This window comes from Oncorhynchus nerka, linkage group LG4, assembly GCF_034236695.1.
Source record: "Oncorhynchus nerka isolate Pitt River linkage group LG4, Oner_Uvic_2.0, whole genome shotgun sequence".
Lineage (NCBI taxonomy): Eukaryota > Metazoa > Chordata > Actinopteri > Salmoniformes > Salmonidae > Oncorhynchus > Oncorhynchus nerka.
Genome location: NC_088399.1, coordinates 49,437,044 through 49,457,353, shown reverse-complemented (window position 1 = coordinate 49,457,353; position 20,310 = coordinate 49,437,044). Strand labels below are relative to the sequence as shown.

At 43.4% G+C, this 20,310-nt stretch overlaps 2 protein-coding genes across 3 annotated transcripts in view; both read right to left on the bottom strand.

Moving 5' to 3' along the window:
* Positions 1-2,692: 2,692 nt before the first annotated feature.
* Positions 2,693-4,492, bottom strand: srp19 (signal recognition particle 19). The gene is made up of 5 exons (XM_029659098.2): positions 4,379-4,492; positions 3,976-4,051; positions 3,626-3,697; positions 3,296-3,404; positions 2,693-3,128 (listed from the first exon to the last, which is right to left on the bottom strand). The coding sequence occupies exons 1-5, from the start codon at positions 4,414-4,416 to the stop codon at positions 2,998-3,000; spliced, it is 426 nt and encodes a 141-aa protein (XP_029514958.1). The 5' UTR covers positions 4,417-4,492; the 3' UTR covers positions 2,693-2,997.
* A 4,958-nt stretch (positions 4,493-9,450) lies between these two features.
* Positions 9,451-20,310, bottom strand: part of LOC115127012 (adenomatous polyposis coli protein-like) — a 55,379-nt gene continuing 44,519 nt past the window's right edge. For both annotated transcript variants that reach the window (XM_029656654.2, XM_029656660.2), the window contains exons 10-16: positions 19,169-19,330; positions 18,763-18,979; positions 18,445-18,540; positions 17,972-18,111; positions 17,463-17,657; positions 17,066-17,280; positions 9,451-16,929 (exon numbers count right to left, since the gene is read on the bottom strand). In XM_029656654.2, coding sequence (XP_029512514.2) covers positions 10,491-16,929; positions 17,066-17,280; positions 17,463-17,657; positions 17,972-18,111; positions 18,445-18,540; positions 18,763-18,979; positions 19,169-19,330 — 7,464 coding nt within the window. In that variant the 3' untranslated portion in view covers positions 9,451-10,490. The remainder of the gene's footprint in view (positions 16,930-17,065; positions 17,281-17,462; positions 17,658-17,971; positions 18,112-18,444; positions 18,541-18,762; positions 18,980-19,168; positions 19,331-20,310) is intronic.

Below are 20,310 nucleotides of genomic sequence, written 5' to 3'. Positions count from 1 at the left end.
GCAGACGACACCATTCTGTATAATTCTGGCCCTTCTTTGGACACTGTGTTAACAACTCTCCAGGCGAGCTTCAATGCCATACAACTCTCTTTCCGTGGTCTCCAATTGCTCTTAAATGCAAGTAAAACTAAATGCATGCTCTTCAACCGATCGCTGCCTGCACCTGCCCGCCTGTCCAACATCACTACTCTGGACGGCTCTGACTTAGAATATGTGGATAACTACAAATACCTAGGTGTCCGGTTAGACTGTAAACTCTCCTTCCAGACTCACATCAAACATTTCCAATCCAAAATTCCATCTAGAATTGGCTTCCTATTTCACAACAAAGCATCCTCACTCATGCTGCCAAACATACCCTTGTAAAACTGACCATCCTACCAATCCTCGACTTCGGCGATGTCATTTACAAAATAGCCTCCAATACCCTACTCAACAAATTGGATGCAGTCTATCACAGTGCAATCCGTTTTGTCACCAAAGCCCCATATACTACCCACCACTGCGACCTGTATGCTCTCGTTGGCTGGCCCTCGCTTCATACTCGTCGCCAAACCCACTTGCTCCAGGTCATCTACAAGACCCTGCTAGGTAAAGGTCCCCCTTATATCAGCTCGCTGGTCACAATAGCAGCACCCACCTGTAGCACGCGCTCCAGCAGGTATATCTCTCTGTTCACCCCCAAAACCAATTCTTCTTTTGGCATCTCCTTCCAGTTCTCTGTTGCCAATGACTGGAACGAACTACAAAAATCTCTGAAACTGGAAACACTTATCTCCCTCACTAGCTTTAAGCACCAGCTGTCAGAGCAGCTCACAGATTACTGCACCTGTACATATCCCACCTATCTCTTTCCATACTGTATTATTTTGCTCCTTTGCAGCCCATTATTTCTATCTCTACTTTGCACATTCTTCCACTGCAAATCAACCATTCCAGTGTTTTACTTGCTATATTGTATTTACTTCGCCACCATGGCCTTTTTTTGCCTTTACCTCCCCTATCTCACCTCATTTGCTCACATTGTATATAGACTTATTTTTCTACTCTATTAATGACTATGTTTGTTTTACTCCATGTGTAACTCTGTGTTGTTGTATGAGTCGAACTGCTTTGCTTTATCTTGGCCAGGTCGCAATTGTAAATGAGAACTTGTTCTTAACTTGCCTACCTGGTTAAATAAAGGTAAAAAAAAAATATTGATGTCCACAGTCTATAATACCATGTGAGACTAAATTAACTGAATTATAATTAAAACAGTTCAATCTACAATACATTCAGAATGTTGTTTGTTAGTTTGTATAATTAGAAAATCGAGCGCACATTCCTTGTCACAATACAATAGAATTTAGCAGAACCTGTGTCTTATAAGGCCTTTACATTTTATATGCAAAACAACTGTCTTAAAATATTACCATTATGTCGCAGTATTTTCCACTCAAGTCAAAAACTTAACAGGTGCAACGCAAGAATTCACCAAAAATGATACTGAAAACTTGCAAACTTACATTATCGTTGAGCTCACCTTCTAAACGTTAACACGTAAAAAAAAAAAAAATTAAATGCTCCCAAATCTAATCACATATAGAGACAACTCTGCACAAACTTAGCAATCAAATAAAAGCAGAAACACTGCATAGGTGTAGGTCTATGGTTTTGACTGAACAAAACATTTACATTATACACTAAACAAAAATATAAATGCAACATGTAAAAGGTTGGTCCCATATTTCATGAGCTGAAATAAAAGATGCCAGAAATGTTCCACACAAACAAAAACCTTATTTCTCCTCAATTTTGTTCACATCCCTGTTTGTGAGCATTTCTCCTTTGCCAAGATAATCCATCCACCCGACAGGCGTGGCATATCAAGAAGCTGACCAAACAGCAAGATCATCACACAGGTACACCTTGTGCTGGGGACAATAAAAGGCCACTATAAAATGTGCAGTTTTGTCACACAACACAATGTCACAGACATCTCAAGTTGAGGGAGCGTGCAATTGGCATGCTGACTGCAGGAATGTCCACCAGAGCTCTTTCCAGAGAATGTAATGTTAATTTCTCTTTACCATAAACCGCCTCTCCATAGTCGCCTTAGAGAATTTGGCAGTACATCCAACCGGCCTCAAATCTGCAGTCCACATGTATGGCGTCATGTGGGCGAGTGTTGTGAATAGAGTGCCTCATGATGGCAGTGGGGTTATGGTATGGACAGGCATAAGCTACGGACAACGAACACATTGCATTTTATTGATGGTAATTTTAACTCACAAAAATACAGTGACGAGATAAAGGCCCATTGTGAGGCCTATTTTTTTTATGACCAACAGATGCATATCTGTATTCCCAGTCATGTGAAATCCATAGATTAGCACCTAATTTATTTCAATTGACCGATTTCCTCATATGAACTGGAACTCATTAAATGCAATGACATTTTTGCAAGTTGTGTTTATATTTTTTGAAACCTGCCTAAATAAATTGAAACAAATGAAAACATTTGACTCTCTCTTTGTATGTGTGACCTCAAGTCATTTATTTTATATAGACGAATGAGGAAAGAAATCTGTTAAAAAAAAATATATATATATATATGCAAATAAGGGATGGGTAAAAGTTAAGAAAGTTCCATAATAACTTGACAAAGGTAATGCAATTGATTCTTACTGTCAGAACAAAGCGGAAGCAATCATTGTCTATTTGACTTTTATTTCACTTCAAGCAATTGAAACAGAATACTTTGATGTATACATAATTCACAAAATATAAATGTTTACATTTGACTGTTGGCATAATCACATACGGCATATCCCATAGCGTCGTACATATGGGCCAATGCCAAATAATTACATCACATAAATTAGCATTTTCTCACTCTTTCTGTTTGACACTTGCCAGTTCCTTGGGACAGACTTCCTTCCTTGGTTGGTTGGTTAGTTTCTTACAGTAAACTGAACAGTAATATGGGGACCTTTGTGTGACTGGGCAGGGCCTCTACTTCCTCTTCTTCTTGCTTTTCTTGCTGCCCTCCCCTTGCTGGGAGCCGGAGTCTGCCCCTGCACCCTTCTGGGTCCTGGTCTTCAGTTTGGGGATCATCTCAGCACAGTAGATCATCACATCTTTACCTTTAGGGACAATCAGAAGGAAAGCAAAGCATTCATTTGTTTGAATGGTTACACACACACACAACTGTGCGTTGTGAGATCAGTTGATGGTGAAAACAGACTGCATTTCTTCCAGTTTGGCTAATTTGAGCCATAGGGTGTTGCTCCTCTCCTTCACAAACACTCACGTGATGCAAACTTGTCTGAGCAGAGAGTTCCATCCTCCTGCTTCAACTGAACACGTACTCTTCCCCTGAACGTCACGTCTCTGTTCCACTCTCTAGAGTACATCTTGTTCTGTGGTTGGTCAATTGAACAACAATTAGAGACTTATAATCAGGCAATACCCCTAACCTATGGTGACGTGTTTGACGATGGAAAATGGCTGTCGTGGAATTACTTAGGTGGGAGCTACACAATGGTAATGAATGGGGCATTCCCCTCCGATGTAAAGCATTTTGAGTGCCTGTAAAGCACCAGATGTAGCTACGCAACTCATTGATGTAATGTCTCATTACCTCCACAAGAACATTTGCCCCTGCTGCTGTCAACACATCACGGATTTCAGCACATGTAGGATTCTCCACTGCCTGGTTGAGTACAGAGGAAAACCAAGATGTCAGCCAATTTGTAAGTCGCTCTGGATAAGAGCGTCTGCTAAATGACTTAAATGTCAAATGTAAATATCCCTCAACACACTCTTGATGGCATAGGCTATAATGAATCAGTATTAAGTGGTGTATACGTGTGGTAAAGTTAGACCATAATTGGTTTGTATGCGTGTCCATTTACCAACATAAATCGGCAATAAGTAGTCCACCATTTATTGAACCAAATAAATTAGAAGAATGCTGCAGATTTGGTTTACCTTTTCAGCAGGTATCCGTCTCCCCTCTGCTAGGGTCTTCTTACTATTTACATAGGAAGGGTATATGCAGATAAACCTAAAAAAGAAATCAGAACATGTTAGCTAACTAGCTATTCATAACTTGATGTCTAGAACATGTTAGCTAGCAAACACTGCTGCCGTCTCAACTGCAACCGACAATACAATGATACTATTACAAGTTAAAACGTATTTTCATTTGAAACGAAGAAAATAGCTAGCCAACTGACTTCAAAGTTTCCTAAGTTGCCGATTTTCGTAGACACGCTGGCTAGTTTTAGCTAACACATATGGCTGTCTTCGCTTGTTTTTCTGTTCACAGGTAGGACTTCAACTCAATAACGTTTCATGGGAAAACAAGAGATATGAATCTAATATCACCCACCTTTCCTTTTCAGCTGGATTATCACTTAGTGGAGACATTTTCTCAGAACACACTAGCACAGAGTTCGCGTTAGCTTCCTAGCTGGGACCTGTATAAAGCTAGCCACAATAGTGCAATGTTTTGTTCGCCTTCAAAATAAAAGGTCCTAATTGAAAGCGATTCAAACGGATACAAATAGTGGAATCATGCCATATTTGGACTAGATAATGATAAATAAGATCGGAATGTTGTTATATAAATTCAACAAAAGACAATACTTTGTTAATTTGACACAAAAAAGTTGAAATCGCTCTGTGGATGTATTACACTCCAGAATTGCATTGGGGCATAGTCCACAGGAGGATGGTGGCACCTTAATTAGGGAGAATGGCTCATAATAATAGCCAGAACTGAGTAAATGGAATGGCATCAAACGAATGGAAACAATGTGGTTGATACCATTCAACTTATTCCACTCCAGCCATTACCATGAGACCATTCTCCCCAATTAAGGTGCCACCATCCTCCTGTGGACTATGCCCCAATGCAATTCTAGTGTAATACATCCACAGTGTGATTTCAACATATTTCTACTTTTTTTGTGTCGAATTAAAAAAGTATTGTCTTTTGTTGAATTTAAATAACAACGTATAGCAAACTCCAACTGGAGTCGTATTTAACAATTCACAACAGTACACACAAATCTAAAAGTAAAATAATGGAATTAAGAAATATATAAATATTAGGATGAGCAACGTCAGAGTGACATTGACTAAAATACAGTAGAATAGAATACAGTATATACATATGAGATGAGTAAAGCATTATGTAAACATTACAAAAGTGGCCAGTGATTCCATGTCTATGTATATAGGGCAGCAGCCTCTAAGGTGCAGGGGTGAGTAACCGGTTGGTAGCCAGCTAGTGATGGCTATTTAACACTCTGATGGCCTTGCGATAGAAGCTGTTTCTCAGTCTCTCGGTCCCAGCTTTGATGCACCTGTACTGGCCTCGCCTTCTGGATGATAGTGTGGTGAACAGGCCTTGGCTCCAATGGTTGTTGTCCTTGATGATCTTTTTGGCCTTCCTGTAACATTGGGTGCTATAGGTGTCCTGGAAGGCAGGCAGTGTGCCCCCGGTGATGCCTTGGGCAGACCGCACCACCCTCTGGAGAGTCCTGCGGTTGAGGGCGGTGCAGTTGCTGTACCAGGTGGTGAAAGTTTGTGAGGGTCTTAGGGGCCAAGTCGAATTTACTCAGCCTTCTGAGGTTGAAGAGGCGCTGTTGCGACTTCACAACACTGTCTATGTGGGTGGACCATTTCAGATTGTCAGTGATGTGTACGCTGACGAACTTGAAGCTTTCCACCTTCTCCACTGTGGTCCTGTCGATTTGGATAGGGGGGTGCTCCCTCTGCTGTTTCCTGAAGTCCACGATCAGCTCCTTCATTTTGTTGACATTGAGGGAGGTTAATTTCCTGGCAACACTGCCAGGGCCCTCATCTCCTCCCTGTAGGCTGTCTCATGATTGTTGGTAATCAGGCCTACTACTGCAAACTTGATGCTGGAGTTGGAGGCATGTGTGGCCCATTTCATGGGTACAACATCCATAGGTTAGGCTGCACAGTGCAATACACACAATAGATTGACTGGAAAGGTGAATTCCCACAGTCAAAATCCTGCAATAAGAGCTAAGATGCTATAATGTGTGTGTACTCTACACAGTTGTGTTCTGTGAGTGTCACTGAGTAAGTAAGCTGATGCCTAATTTCATTGGCGCAACATCCATAGGTCATGCTGCCCTCCATGCAATTCTAAAGTGTAATACATCCACAGTGTGATTTCAGATATTTATTTGTTGTTGTTTCAGATTAACTAATTATTGTCTTTTGTTTCATTTATAATACAACATTCTGACCTTGTTTATGATTATCTAGTCCAAAAAGGGCATGATTCCACAATTTGGGGCGGCAGGTAGCCTAGTGGTTAAAGCGTTGGACTAGTAACCGAAAGGTTGCAAGATTGAATCCATGAGGAACTGACAAGGTAAAAATCTGTCGTTCTGCCGCTGAACAAGGCAGTTAACCCACTGTTCCTGGGCCATCATTGAAAATAATAATTGGTTCTTATCTGACTTGCCTAGTAAAATAAATAAAACATTTCAATCCGTTTGGGGGACTTTTATTTTGAAGGTGATGCGCAAATTCCACTATCGTGGCTAAACAATGAGTCCCCACATCCGGTTTTCAGCGGGAAATTAAGATAGGTTGAAGATAACTGCAAAGAAGGTATAGTATGTGATAGCTGTATCAATGTTACCAGGGTCAACACAGCCTCACATTCATAAACCCCGCATTTCTTCAATTTATCTTCTTAAAATCTGATGTTAAACCTTAACCGCAACCCTATCCTTAACCACACGGCTAATATTATGCCTAACCTTAATATAAGACCAAAAAGCTAATTGTTTTATTTTATCTTTACGATATTTTGACTTTGTGGCTGTGGTAAATAGTGGAAACTCAACAGACAGGAAACTTTTGACAATTTCGCTTTAATAAAAAATAAATAAAAAACGTGATCAAAGGGGATGCCGTTTTTGATGGGAGTTACCTTTAGGGAAAGATTATGGATATACCGACAAAAAACACCTCTCTCCACCCTAACAATCGCTGTCAACAACGCGGCATGACTGGCTGTCTAGCTCCAGCCTGTCCTTTCTTTGGATTGGTGTATACATCTCATTATGAGGTGACGTCAACCGCTGGTATTCAATGGGATGCTACGTTACTAGACTCAACATGATTATGCAGACGACTACTGTATAAAGTGTTTTTTTGCAAAGTTACCTGGATGTCACTTGTCCTACTTATATCAGTATATTCAACTTAAGCATTACGAAACATCTATTCGATCAAATAAGACATTCATTTTTTTGTTGACCAAATTCGACACTGACCACACAAAACTCATTGCTTTGGTGGGAGAAACGAAAAATGCCACCTGCTGGAGGGACACAGATTTTCCTCGGATTTGGAAATCCTCTTCCTCTCTGCTTTAAATCGCTGCAGTACTTCTTACCAACAGCAATCACCTGTATTGTGGAAGGCACTATTTGTCAACCAATCGTAAGGGTGTTTTTGGTTGACCCACACGAACGCGACTTGAATAGAAACAGGAAGCAAGTTTGCCGCGATTCTACAGCTACAAGGGTTACACATGCAAGTGATGAGACTTCTCCCACCAATTAATTGTACACGTTTTCAGTTTGTTAGTGTGTGATATCGGGTATAAAAAAGTTTGACCCTTATGATCGGATGAAGGTTATTGTAACACACATACAACTATCACGAAATGTGTTTATGTATTGGTGTTATGAATAAATGCCTATAGTTATACCCCCCTTGCTTGTATATCAAACCATAGCTGCAATACGAACACTTGTGTTCATAATCATTCACTGGAATAAAGAGATCTTCTGTTAAATCTGACAATTAATCTTGGTTGTACTCTCGTCTCAAATAAAACTGAAGGACCCTGATCTCTTTTGACGAACATATCAAGAATGTTTCAAGGACAGGTTTTTTCCATCTACATAACATTGCAAAAATCTGAAACTTTCTGTCCAAAAATGATGCTTAAAAATGAATCCATGCTTTTGTCACTTCTAGGTTAGACTACTGCAATGCTCTGCTTTCCGACTACCTGGATAAAGCACTAAATAAACTTCAGTTAGTGCTAAACACAACTGCTAGAACCTTGACTAGAACCAAAAAAAATTATCATATTACTCCATTGCTAACCTCTCTACACTGGCTTCCTGTTAAGGCAAGGGCGGATTTCAAGGTTTTACCGCTAACCTACTGAGCATTACATGGGCTTGCTTCTACCCATCTTTCCGATTTGGTCCTGCCGTACATACCTACATGTACGCTACAGTCACAAGACGCAGGCCTCCTAACTGTCCCTAGAATTTCTAAGCAAACAGCTAGAGGCATGGCTTTCTCCTATAAAGCTAATTTTTTATGGAATGGTCTTTCTACCCATGTGAAACGCAGACTCGATCTCAACCTTTAAGTTATCGCTTTAGTAGGTCCTATGATTGAGTGTATTCTGGCCCAGGAGTGTGAAGGTGAACGGAAAGGCACTGGAGCAACGAACCGCTCTTGCTGTCTCTGCCTGGCCGGTTCCCCTCTCTCCACTGGGATTCTCTGCCTCTAACCCTATTACAGGGGCTCCTTGGGTTGTGCCGTGGCGGAGATCTTTGTGGGCTATACTCGGCCTTGTCTCAGGATGGTAAGTTGGTGGTTGAAGATATCCCTTTAGTGGTGTGGGGGCTGTGCTTTGGCAGAGCGGGTGGTGTTATATCCTGCCTGTTTGGCTCTGTCCGGGGTTATTGTCGGATGGGGCCACGGTGTCTCCCTCCAGTATTTATGCTGCAGTAGTTTGTGTCAGGGGGCTAGGTCAGTCTTATATCTGGAGTATTTCTTCCTGTCTTATCCGGTGTCCTGTGTGAATTTAAGTATGCTCTAATTCTCTCGGAGGACCTGAGCCCTAGGACCATGCCTCAGGACAACCTGGCCTGATGACTCCTTGCTGTCCCCAGTCCACCTGGCCGTGCTGCTGCTCCAGTTTCAACGGACTTGTTCACCGGACGGCTATGAAAATCCAACTGAAATTTAATCCTGAGGTGCTGACCTGTTGCACCCTCGAAAACCACTGATTATTTTTTGACCCTGCCGAACATTTGAACATCTCGGCCATGTTCTGTTATAATCTCCACCCGGCACAGCCAGAAGAGGACTGGCCACCCCTCATAGCCTGGTTCCGCTCTAGGTTTCTTCCTAGGTTCTGGCCTTTCTGGGGAGTGTTTCCTAGCCACCGTGCTTCTACACCTGCATTGCTTGCTGTTTGGGGTTTTAGGCTGGGTTTCTGTACAGCTTTGAGATAGCTGATGTAAGGGCTTTATAAATAAATTTGATTTGACTGGAAGCAGAGCTTAAATTCCATTCACCAAAATATCTTCAAGATTGATACTAAATTATCAAAGCTTGATACACACAACCCTTCCACTGTTCAGTAACACTGGACACTAGTTTTGCACCAAAAATGTTAACGTTTATTATTTTGATTTACAATTTGTAAGTGTAATTTTTTCCTTTGAATATACAACCACTACTTTATTGCATGAGAAAATAAATCACGAACAGTCATTCACACAGTGTCATTTTATGTGCTTTAGCATTACAGTGATTACAGGGGAAGTAAAATGAGCTTTAAAAAATTATATACCAACACCAAAAACCTACAGTAATAATTTATTTTGTTCAAAGTGTTCATTCAGTCCTTCTGAGATAGTTAAAAAGCATCCAACTCACCTGATAACAGTTAAACAGCAGAGCAATGTATCTATCTACTCTTATATAATCTATTTTCCAATGTAAATATTTTCTCAATCAAAAAGGTGTCAAGGGTAACTTGCAGATAATCCCTTTACTTTCAGAGCACACAAAGATAGTGTAAAATGTTACACTACAGCTACCAACACATGTGACCACATACATGTTAATCTTTACTTCAGGAACCAAACCATCAGGTCATGCAAGGAAGGGAAGTTTATAATACATTTGCAGTAGTAAAAGTGAGAATTCATTTTCTTTGACTGAAACTTAGGTTTAATAAAAAATAAATGGAGTAGCATTAAAGTCCATCTTTAAGTGATTTAACAACCCAAATAGGCAACTTTAAGTGATTATCTTTGTCAAGTCAGACAAGATTCAGGATCTTTACAGGGGTTTAAATTAAATACATACATAATTAAAATCTGTACAGTACAAATTCACATACATTATCCTTCAGAGGTCTCCCTCTCTCTCGTTCTCTGATAACCAAGTGTCCCAGCCACATTCCTACCAGCAAAGAAACACGAGCCCAGCAATTAGGCTAGGCATCAACTACAATAACCCTCTAGTATCTCACTATTATTTACATGTTAGTTTTTGTACACCAAAAGTTGATGAATCCATGATCTTTGCTTGGTGATTGAATAATTCTTTACAACAGAGGTCACTAGGTATGCTCAAGACATTTCCCCTAGATCGTGGTTGTGTGTCTGTGTAGTCTAGCCTCAAGGGACTTAAACTGAGGTTACAATGTATGACCCACTTTCTCCAGCACTTTCTCCTTTAGATTCTCTCTTTTTTGCACTGTTGGTGACGCTGACAGGCGTGGGTATCTGTGAGGGTCGTGGTGGTGTGGCACTGTCGGCACTGCTCTTCCTGGGGCTAGGAGTGTAATTGAAAGGGCTGACCCTGGCAGCCACTGCACCACTAGGTGAGCTGTGTTTGCTAGAGTTGGAGGAGCTAAAAGGGGTGCGTTCAGCAACAGGCAGTTCATGGGCCTCTGGGATGATGCTCTGAGCAGGCTTGAGGTCTGGCCCTTTCTTATCAAGACTCTCACTGCTCCTAAACAAGTTTAAATTAGTCTCTGGACCTAGCCTACGAGCATTTACACTTTCATTTTTGGACTGTTTGGGATGGGTTTCACTTGACAAGAGATCAACAGAGGGCATTTTGACTAGAACACTGTCGATTACTGGAGGTGTGTTTGCTGTTGGAGATTTTACAGACCTCGGACTGTTGATGGGACAGTCCTCAATCCTCACCCACACATCCTCAGTCTTGGACACTGCAGGGCTCATTTGGTGCCCCGTGGCCATGGTGTTAGAGTCTATGGAGGAAGAATCGTGGCCTTCTGACTGAGATATTTCACTGTCCTTCATCTTCCTCCATGTTCCTTTTAAAGGGTTTCCATCTTTGCCGTGTGGGGACCTTTGGGCTGGACTCAGTGGCTGTCGTTCATCCTCACTTTTGCCCTTTTCACTTGACTCAGAGGAGGCAGAGAGGATGGACGAGGAGCTGCCAGTTCTCTTCCAGGTGCCAACCCTTGGAAGAGAGGAGGAGTGTTTGCTTTTCTCCCTCTTCCATGTCCCTGTCCTGTTAAGATTAGGGAGTCTGGAGGGGCTTTCTGAATGGGATCTGGAGATGTCGTGTTTCCCTCCCCTTTCAGGTTTCCCATCCTCATTTTCTGAAGAGTTTTGACTCTGGGGGGACTTTTTCCAGTTGCTTCCCTGACTTCCTTGATAGGGCAGAGTCAACGACATATCTGGCAAAGACGGGCTTGACACAGGCGTTTGAGACTGGCTGGTAGAGGAGGGGGACAGAGACTCAAACGAGGCAGACTCTTCCAATTTCCTCTTCAGTGTTGGACTAGGGGCCTCTTTGATGAACGTTGACTGGCGAACTAGGGCAGGTTTCTCCGACCGGTCTGACTCACTTCCACTTGACTTTGTGGATGTCGTCCTGGACAAATCTTGCTTCTTAGATGTGCCAGTAACTCCACACTGACTCAGGCTCTTTGAGGCAGATTCACTCCTAGGGATTCCGCTAGTGCTTCTAGTCAAGCCAGTCTGCTTGGGTGGCGTTTGCTGACCCATCGGTCTTCCAGGGGAGGTGTAGGACATCCTGCCAGAACCAGAAGACTTGGTTGACGATGTGCTTGGAGAAGCAGTGCGAGGCAGTTGGGATAATTTGTTTGAGGAGCCCAGACCATTTCTTCCAGGTGACACAGAGGAGCGACCAGGTGACTGCATGGGTCTGGTGGTCAAGGACTGCTGAGCTGGCCTGGATGGTGTGGAGTCTCTGGATCCAGATCGTGATGAAGCTTTACTTGATCCCGATTGAGATCCAGGCTGATCCCTGGCGGGACTAGGGTCAGATTTAGCAGGTGGTTTAATGCTTCTGTTTGAATTACTGGAGCTCTGCCCTTGGGTAGGGGGAATTTTTGAGACTGAGGCTGGACCGCGGGCTGGAGGCTTCTTTTGGACTGGGCTAGTGCTTGGAGAACTGCTTCTAACACCAGGGACATGGATCATTGTCCTACCACGAGAGATTGGAACAGTAGGGGCCGTCTGCCTCTGCTGTAATGAGGCTGGGGTCTCAGTGATTGCACGTGGTTTTCCTGTTATGAGACTTTTGTAGACTTTCTTGCCCCCTTTAAGAGCTTTTGCTGCCTCCTCTTCCTTTTCTTTATTTTTTGCTTCTAAAGTGCTCTTTTCACCAGGTTTTAATATCCGTGGGCGTCCTTTGTCAGATGCAGATTTATTATCCTCTGAATTGAAGGGTAAATGAAAGGGAGACCCAAGGGATATTCCAGATTTGAGGGAGAGGATTGAGTCAGAGTCAGATGAGCCTTGTCTAGAGAGACTAGCAGCTGCCTGGTGCAAACTACTGACGATGGAATTGGCACCCTCTTGGATAGCCTTCCAATCAAAAGACTCAGAGTCTGGCGATAAGGCTTGTTCAGAAACTGGACTATGTGTATCAGTGAGATCTAATGTGAGTTCTGGCTCCTCAGCTAAAATGCCATCCATACCTCTCTCCTCAATGGCATCTCCTTGGTCATTCCCCTCTTTATTTCTCGCTGTCTGTTTCTTCTTTTTTGGCATGGCTGAACTGATGCACTCTTGTAGAAGGTCATCTTCTGAGTCAATGCTTAGTGAGCTGAGTGAACTGTTTCTTGAAAAACACACAGGGGTATCTTCAACATGAAAGGCTTTTGGTGCGTAACCAGAGGCTTGGGGTCTTGTAGGAGCTTCCACCTGAGTTACATCCTCCTCTTCTTCTTCTTCTTCTTCTTTTGGCTGGAGGTCTTTGTTGTTGTTCTCTTGGTCAATGTCACTTAAAGAGCTGAGAGATGAGTTTCTAGAGAAACACATCGGTGTGTCTTCAATGGAAAACTTCTGCTTCTCATCTGGCACTGGCCCCATGTTTTCTTTGGATGCTTGTGGAAATATTGCCTGCTTCTGTTGCTGAGGTTTTGTTGGAGCAGTCTGTGGTAGATTTGCCCTGTTTGCTCTTAACGATGGCTTTCCACAGTCTTTTGTTGAAGCTTTTCTCTGGTCTTTGTCTTTTCTGAGTTCTGCCTTTTCCTTGGCGAGGTTAGGTTCCTCATCCTCAAAGTCCAATGAACTCAGTGAATCATTGCGTGAGAAGCAATAGGGTGTACCCTCTATTGGTGTGTAATGCTGTGGAGAGTCAAAAGCAAACCCTGGCCGTGGCCTCTCCGCATTTGGTGGCTTATCTGTGAAATCTCTGGATGCCATTTTTGTCTGTTGCATTTTGGTTTCTTTGTTTTTATCAGGGTATGAAGAAAAGTTGAATGGAGGCTGGGGTTTCTTAATCATCCTAGCTCTGTACTCACTACTCTGTGGCATTGGTTTAACAGGGGAAGTGGGCTTCTTTTCAACCTCCTGCTGGACTAGGCTAACAGGAGAAGCTGACGGGTGCAGTGGTTGATCAAACATTTTCTGTACTCTAAAGGATTTGTGGATTTTACCTTTTGGCATGGCTGAACTGATACACTCTGCTAAAATATCATCCCCTTCATTTTCTGTCCCGGCAGCTTGTGTGGAGGAAGAAGTAACACCTGCATCTTTTTCCTCTGTACATTTACCTTCTGGAATAGTGTCCCTTCTTTGACTGGATGATATTTCTGCACGAGGAGGAGCACGGCTTTCAGCATTGGCCAGCTCATTAGGGGGTGAATCAATGGTTAGGTCGCTGAGAGATGTGGCTGTTGAGAAATTGATAGGGGTTCCCTCTACACAGTAAATCCTAGGCATGTCCTCTCCATGGGAAAAGTTCACGGTCTTCTGTTGTCCTCTGGTTTGTGAAGGGTGTAATTTGTACACAGGAAGTTGGCTTGGTTTACGGGCAGTAGGTGGTGGTATTCTAGAAGTAGTGTTGGAAGGGGATTGCTTTTTGAGTTTTCTTGATGACTTTGTTGGCATGGCTGAGTTTATGCAAGCCTCCAGTATTTCTATATCGTCATCATCTGAATCATCCAGAATGTCTTTTTCCGTCTCACGCTTCCCTTGGCTTGGGGGTTCTGTAGTGTCATCATTCTCATGCTCAGCCTCAATTCCCTGGTCGTCTTCATGAACAGAAGGCATGATCTTGAGCTCATCTTTCTGAATGTAAGGTTCATCTAAGCTTAAAGCACTGAGGCTAGATGCACAAGAGAATCCTTCTGGGGTACTCTCTGTCGCAAAGTGTAGGAGGGTGTCATTATCCGGAAGCACCTGGACTTTCTGGACAGCAGCATGTACCGCAGCATGTCTTGGAGCCATATCCGCCCTCGGAGGCGGCGGAGGTGGCACCTTTTTGTGTTTCATTGGGGGTGGATGTTGATTTTGTGGGGGTGGTGGAGTTTTGCTTCGACTCGGAGGCATGGTCTGACCAGGGCTGTCGGGCAGATCGCTTGGACTAATGATTCCACTGGGCATACCGCTACACAATTCACTCTGTATAGAGCTAGCGATGGAATGGCTCTCAAAGCTGTCGAGAGAGCTTACAGATGTGCATCTACTGAACATGAGGGGTGTCTCCTGCACATACTGTTCTGGAGGGCTTTTGGGGGTCTGGGCGCCACTTTTGGATGGGGATTTGGCTCCAGATGAAAACTCAACAGCTTTGTGATGTCTGGATCCATCTCCATGAACTTGACTATTTCTTGGAGGCTTCATTCGGACATACTGCACAGACGACTGGCTCTCAGTTCTGTGTTGTTCTTGTGTGTGACCACCAGTGGACTCTTTCTCAGAGATGGGAAGAGTTGGGTAGTTACTAGTAGCATTTACGTTCCTCTTGCAGCCCTCCATTTCGTCCTCCTCTGAGGACAAGGATGACAGAGAGCTACCCCTTGAGAAACAGATGGGTGTGTCCTCAACACAGTACGTCTGTAGTGTCTCTTGATTGACGGTAGGGGGTTTGGATATTGTGTTCTTCTGGCCTGGCCGAGTTGGCCCTAATCTCATTTGAGCCGAGGAGGGATGTAGCTGCATTTGTCTTCCTGCATTCTTTATGGATGACACGGATGATGTGGAACCATCTTGGCTCAGATTGTCTTTCACTGAGCTCTGAGTGGAGGATGACTTTGAATGACTAAACATGGATTTTTGGGAGGAGGAGTCTGAGTATTTCAGACTGTAATCAATGGGTTCTCCATGATGTTCCTCGTTGTACTTCATGCTGTAATTGGTCGGCTGGTCATCTTGTTGTTCTTCCTCTGAGTATCGCTCACTATAATTGGTTGGTTTGTCATCACTGTAATCATCCACAGACTGGCACATAGTCTGGTTATTCATCTTTTTGTTAATTCCTTGAGTGGGGCCAGCATTGCTTTGATCTTGTTGATTGGCGTTCCTTGATCTGAATCCCTGTGGCATTTCGGTTTGCACGAACCTGGGCTTGTACTTGAGTTTTTCCTCGCCCTCACTATTGCCCTCTGTGTACATGGGGTAGCCTGGGCTTTGAGATCGCACAGACCTCTGATCTGTCCGTTTCATCTCCTCCCCCATGTGCTTAGGCCTCGCCCACCTTTCATTTTGGCTTGGACTTTGCCGACCAGAGTTCAGCTGCTCATCAGAATACTTCAGGCTGTAATTGATGGGTGTGTCAACTTCTCCATCATCATCTTCCATGTGGTTTGCATTGTGGATCTTGTGAGCGAGGTCTGCAGGATATTTTCTATAGACGCAACACTTCCCCTCATCATCCTCAGAGTAAGAGTCCACAGATGGCTTCATCTGGCCTCTTTTGCCATAGCCGTCAGTGCTGTTGACACTGTTGAGACTGTCATTTGACGCCCTGTATTCTAACTTGGGCATTGGACAAGGTCTGCCCGACTGATCGGGCTTAGTGTAGGGGTATACATTTGAATGACCATGTGCTGCAGTGTTACGGTGAGGGTCTTGATTAGGGCTCTCTGGTGACCGATCATCCAGACCAGTCAGCAAGTGAATGCTTTTCACCTCCTCCATCACCATGGCGATCTGAGCAGCTGTTGTGGCAGGCATCTGCATTCTCTTAGAGTCATGATCTGGGGGGAAACCCCCGGGTGCACCCCTCAGTCTGTCTCTGTCCTGGCTTCGATCCCTCTCAGCCCTAACACTGTCTATGTTTCCCCTTGGGTTCTCTCTGGGTGACGGGCTTGACAGAACTGGTGTGTTCACGTAAGGGGGGCGCACAGGCACACTGTTGGGGCTAAACCCGTCCGATCTAGAAACACCATCGTAATCACTGTAGACATTCTGCTTGTGCCTGCTTGGTTTACCCCTGTGGGACGCCTTGGGGCTTAAATTGTCAATGTTGTCAAATGTCTCAGAGAGGTGCTGAGAGTCCAGTTCCTCGATCAAGGCTTTCTGTTTCCTGACGTGAAGAGAGGGCAGGCTGGATCCAGGCGACATGATGTTGGCGTCCTTGTATTTGGCGGGCCTGTTGGCCATGAGGTTCCTCAGTGCTGCGGCGCTGCCCATGGCGATCATCTTGTGCTTGGAGTGGATGAGGTTCTTCAGCATGCTCACAGCACCCATGTCCCACAAGGCCTCCTGGTCCTTTGCGTTGCGGGCAGAGAGGTTCCACAGCGTGCCGCACGCGTTGCTCACAATAGTCAGGCTGTGAGACTTCAGATGCTGCAGGAGTGTCTGAAGACAGTTGTTCTCTCTCAGGATTTGCCTACAGACAGAAACATATGGTCTTGTAAGCTTTCAAGTGTAAAAATTACTACAGGGGATACAGTAAAATATCAAATAATTTGAATATTTAACAGCATAATACTACAGTTAATCACTTTTGATTTTAGAAAACACACCTGTGATCTTCATTTGTAGCAATGAGACTAGACACGTTGCGTAAGATGCCTCCTCCACTTTCAATGATGGCAAGGGTGTTGGTTTGGCTTCGGTACGTCAGAGTGCTAACCAGGAAGGCTAAAGCCCCCTCAACAGCACAGATGTCAGCTTTGTTCTCAGTGCAGTGAGCTGACAGGTTCCACAGGGCACTGAGGACACTCTTCAGAGTAGACTCCTATAAAAAGGGAAAGATGACAAACTATTAGCCAGTGAATACATCTTTAGGCAAATATCTTGATCAAATTCCTATTGGACATTTCATTCAAATATTTATACATTATGTGCGCCTAATTATATATTCGTACCAAAGTAACCAAGGTGACCTGTAATTGAAAGTGTATTCATGATGCGTCTCACCTTCTGTACCTCCAAGGCACACTCCATCAGAGCCCTGACGCTGCCCACCTCGCGGAGGGTCTTCTTACTGTTCACATCTGCACGCCAGGACAGGTTCCTCAACACACTGGCAATCACCTGCTGTAGATCCTCACTCTCAGACTTCAGCTGAGCCACCATGGCCCTCATGCATCCCTTCATGGAACACAGTGTTGCCTGAGGATTGAAGATACAGAAAGATGCTTATTATTAAGTTGAAGTCATACTTTTTAGAACAAGATTATCATTGAATACACTTACTCTCAGGTGTAAGCACACATGTGGGAAGGTTTCCCAGACTCCGATTGAGCCTACTCCTAAACTAAAAAGCATGCTCAATGGAGATTAACCTCTTTTTTTTACTCTAGGAATAGGCTTAATCTGGACCTGAGGAACCAGCCACAAGGTAGACATCCCACAATGTTCTGTAACAATTCCACACACAATCAATCTATATCTGACATTAGGCGACATAGTCTGAATAAGCTTACCTTATTGGCAACATCCCCAAAGGTGAGGTTGGTGAGGGCCATGCCGGCGTATCTCCTCAGAGTGACGCTGTAGTGGTCGCTGGTGAGGCCATAGATTTCACAGTCCACTTGGAGCAGCTCCCCTATAGCCTGCAGGCCCCCTGGGAACACACAGCGCAGCAGGAGAAATGCAAAGCAATACATTGAATTAGTCTACCCCGTGAATGTTCTACTATATAATGTCCTATGCAATGCACATAATTAAGGACATTGCAGAAGATCCTACATATTTACAGTGATGAATACATCAATTGTTTCTCTAACATAATAAGTAGCTCTGTTCTGTTATGGTTGCTTGGTGATGATAATGGTATGAAATATAAAATCCATCAAATGTGTTATCTTTAAAGATCACTGCCTGGAAAGCAGTGGAGGTGATTACCTTGGTTAATTATTCTAAGTAAAAAATAAATGTGCATTTGATGAATGCTTACCGAGCTCATTCATAGCATGCCTGTGCTCTTCGTCGAAGGACAGCTTCATAAGAACACACACCGCTGGGCAGATCTGATGCTCCACGGGAGAGGGCACTGGGGTTCACACAAACACACCATTTGGTAAGAAAAATCCATTACCTATCCAAATGTCCATTCACTAACCAAATCAACACAGTTCATCTATACGACACAATATTTGATTTCATATTATATTTAATTGAAATTATTCTTGTGAGGTCAGCAATACATACACCAACACATCAAGACTAGATACACAAAATCAATACAACACAGTAAAAACAGAATAAGCCTCACTGGGGTTCTTGTCCTGGTCCACTCCTCTCTCATGGCTTTCCTGCCACTCCCAGCAGGTCTCACAGTAGACCCTGATCTGCTCCAGGAGGTGCAGCACTCTGATCTCCCTGCGACCCCTCTTATCATCAGGCTGGGAGTGGATAATGTTATGAAGGGCGGCGCTGGCTCTCGCCCGGGCCTCCTTGCTTCCCCTTGAGTTCCCCAGCAGCACAGAGTCCTTGAATTGAATAGAATCAAATGTTATTTGGGGTAAAAAAATTATACATACATCGACAAGATATTTGATCCCAGAGGATTTCACGTGAAAGCATGAATTTACACATATTTCCAAAGTGATCCTTCATGGTAAAACAAATAACTTGATAAAAAATCTGTTATCTATAAAAAAAAGTTCAACATTTCAAACCTTGTCGTTGCCGTGGAGGAGCTGGATGAGTAAGGGAAGGCAGCCAGACTGACGCATGGCGATGCAGCTGTCCTGAGAGCTGGACATGGCAAGCAGAGTGCGAGACATGTCATCTTTATCGTGGGTCCCCAGCATTGAAAGAAGGGAATATACCATCTCCACCTGTAGGGCAAGAAGGCCGACCATGAGAACAACTATATTGTAAAAGACACACAGATAATTTATAGGTCAAAACAAGTTATTCATATCGAAATTGATAACATTATACCCCTTGGGATGCAATCTAATTTATGTGGGCTACTTCTGTTAAAATAAATGTAAAACTTTTATGCAGCGCAGCAGGAGATGGATTTATGAAATTGCTAAACTACACTGAAAAATATATAAATGCAACATGTAAAGTGTTGGTCCCATGTTTTATGAGCTGAAACAAAAGACCCCAGAAATATTCCATGTGCACAAAAAGCACATTTCGCTCAAATTCTGTGCACACATTTGTTTACATCCCTGTTAGAGATCATTTATCCTTTGCCAAGATAATCCATCCAGCTGACAGGTGTGGCTTATCAAGAAGCTGATTAAACAGCATGGTCATTACACAGATGCACCTTGAGCTGGGAATAAAAGGCCACTAAAATGTGCAGTTGTGTCACAACACAATGCCACAGATGTCTCAAGTTGAGGGAGCGTACAATTGGCATGCTACCTTACGGAATGTCCACCAGAGCTGTTGCCAAATAATTTAAATGTTCATTTCTTTACCATAATTATTTGGGAGTACGTCCAACTAGTCTCACAACCGCAGACTACACGTCGTGTGGGCGAGAAATTTTGCGTATTGTGAATGTGAACAGAGTGCCCCATGGTGGCGGTAGGGTTATGGTATGGGCAGGCATAAGCTACAGACAACGAACACAATTGCAATTTACAGATGGCAATTTCAATGCACAAATATACCATGAGATCCTGAGGCCCATTGTGAGACCCATTTTTTTAAGGTAACTGGGACCAACAGACGCATATTTGTATTCCAAGTCATGTGATACCCATAGAATAGGGCCTAATGAACTTACTTCAATTGACCGATTTACTCATGTGAAATTGTTGCATGTTGCGTTTATATTTTTGTTCAGTGCAGATAA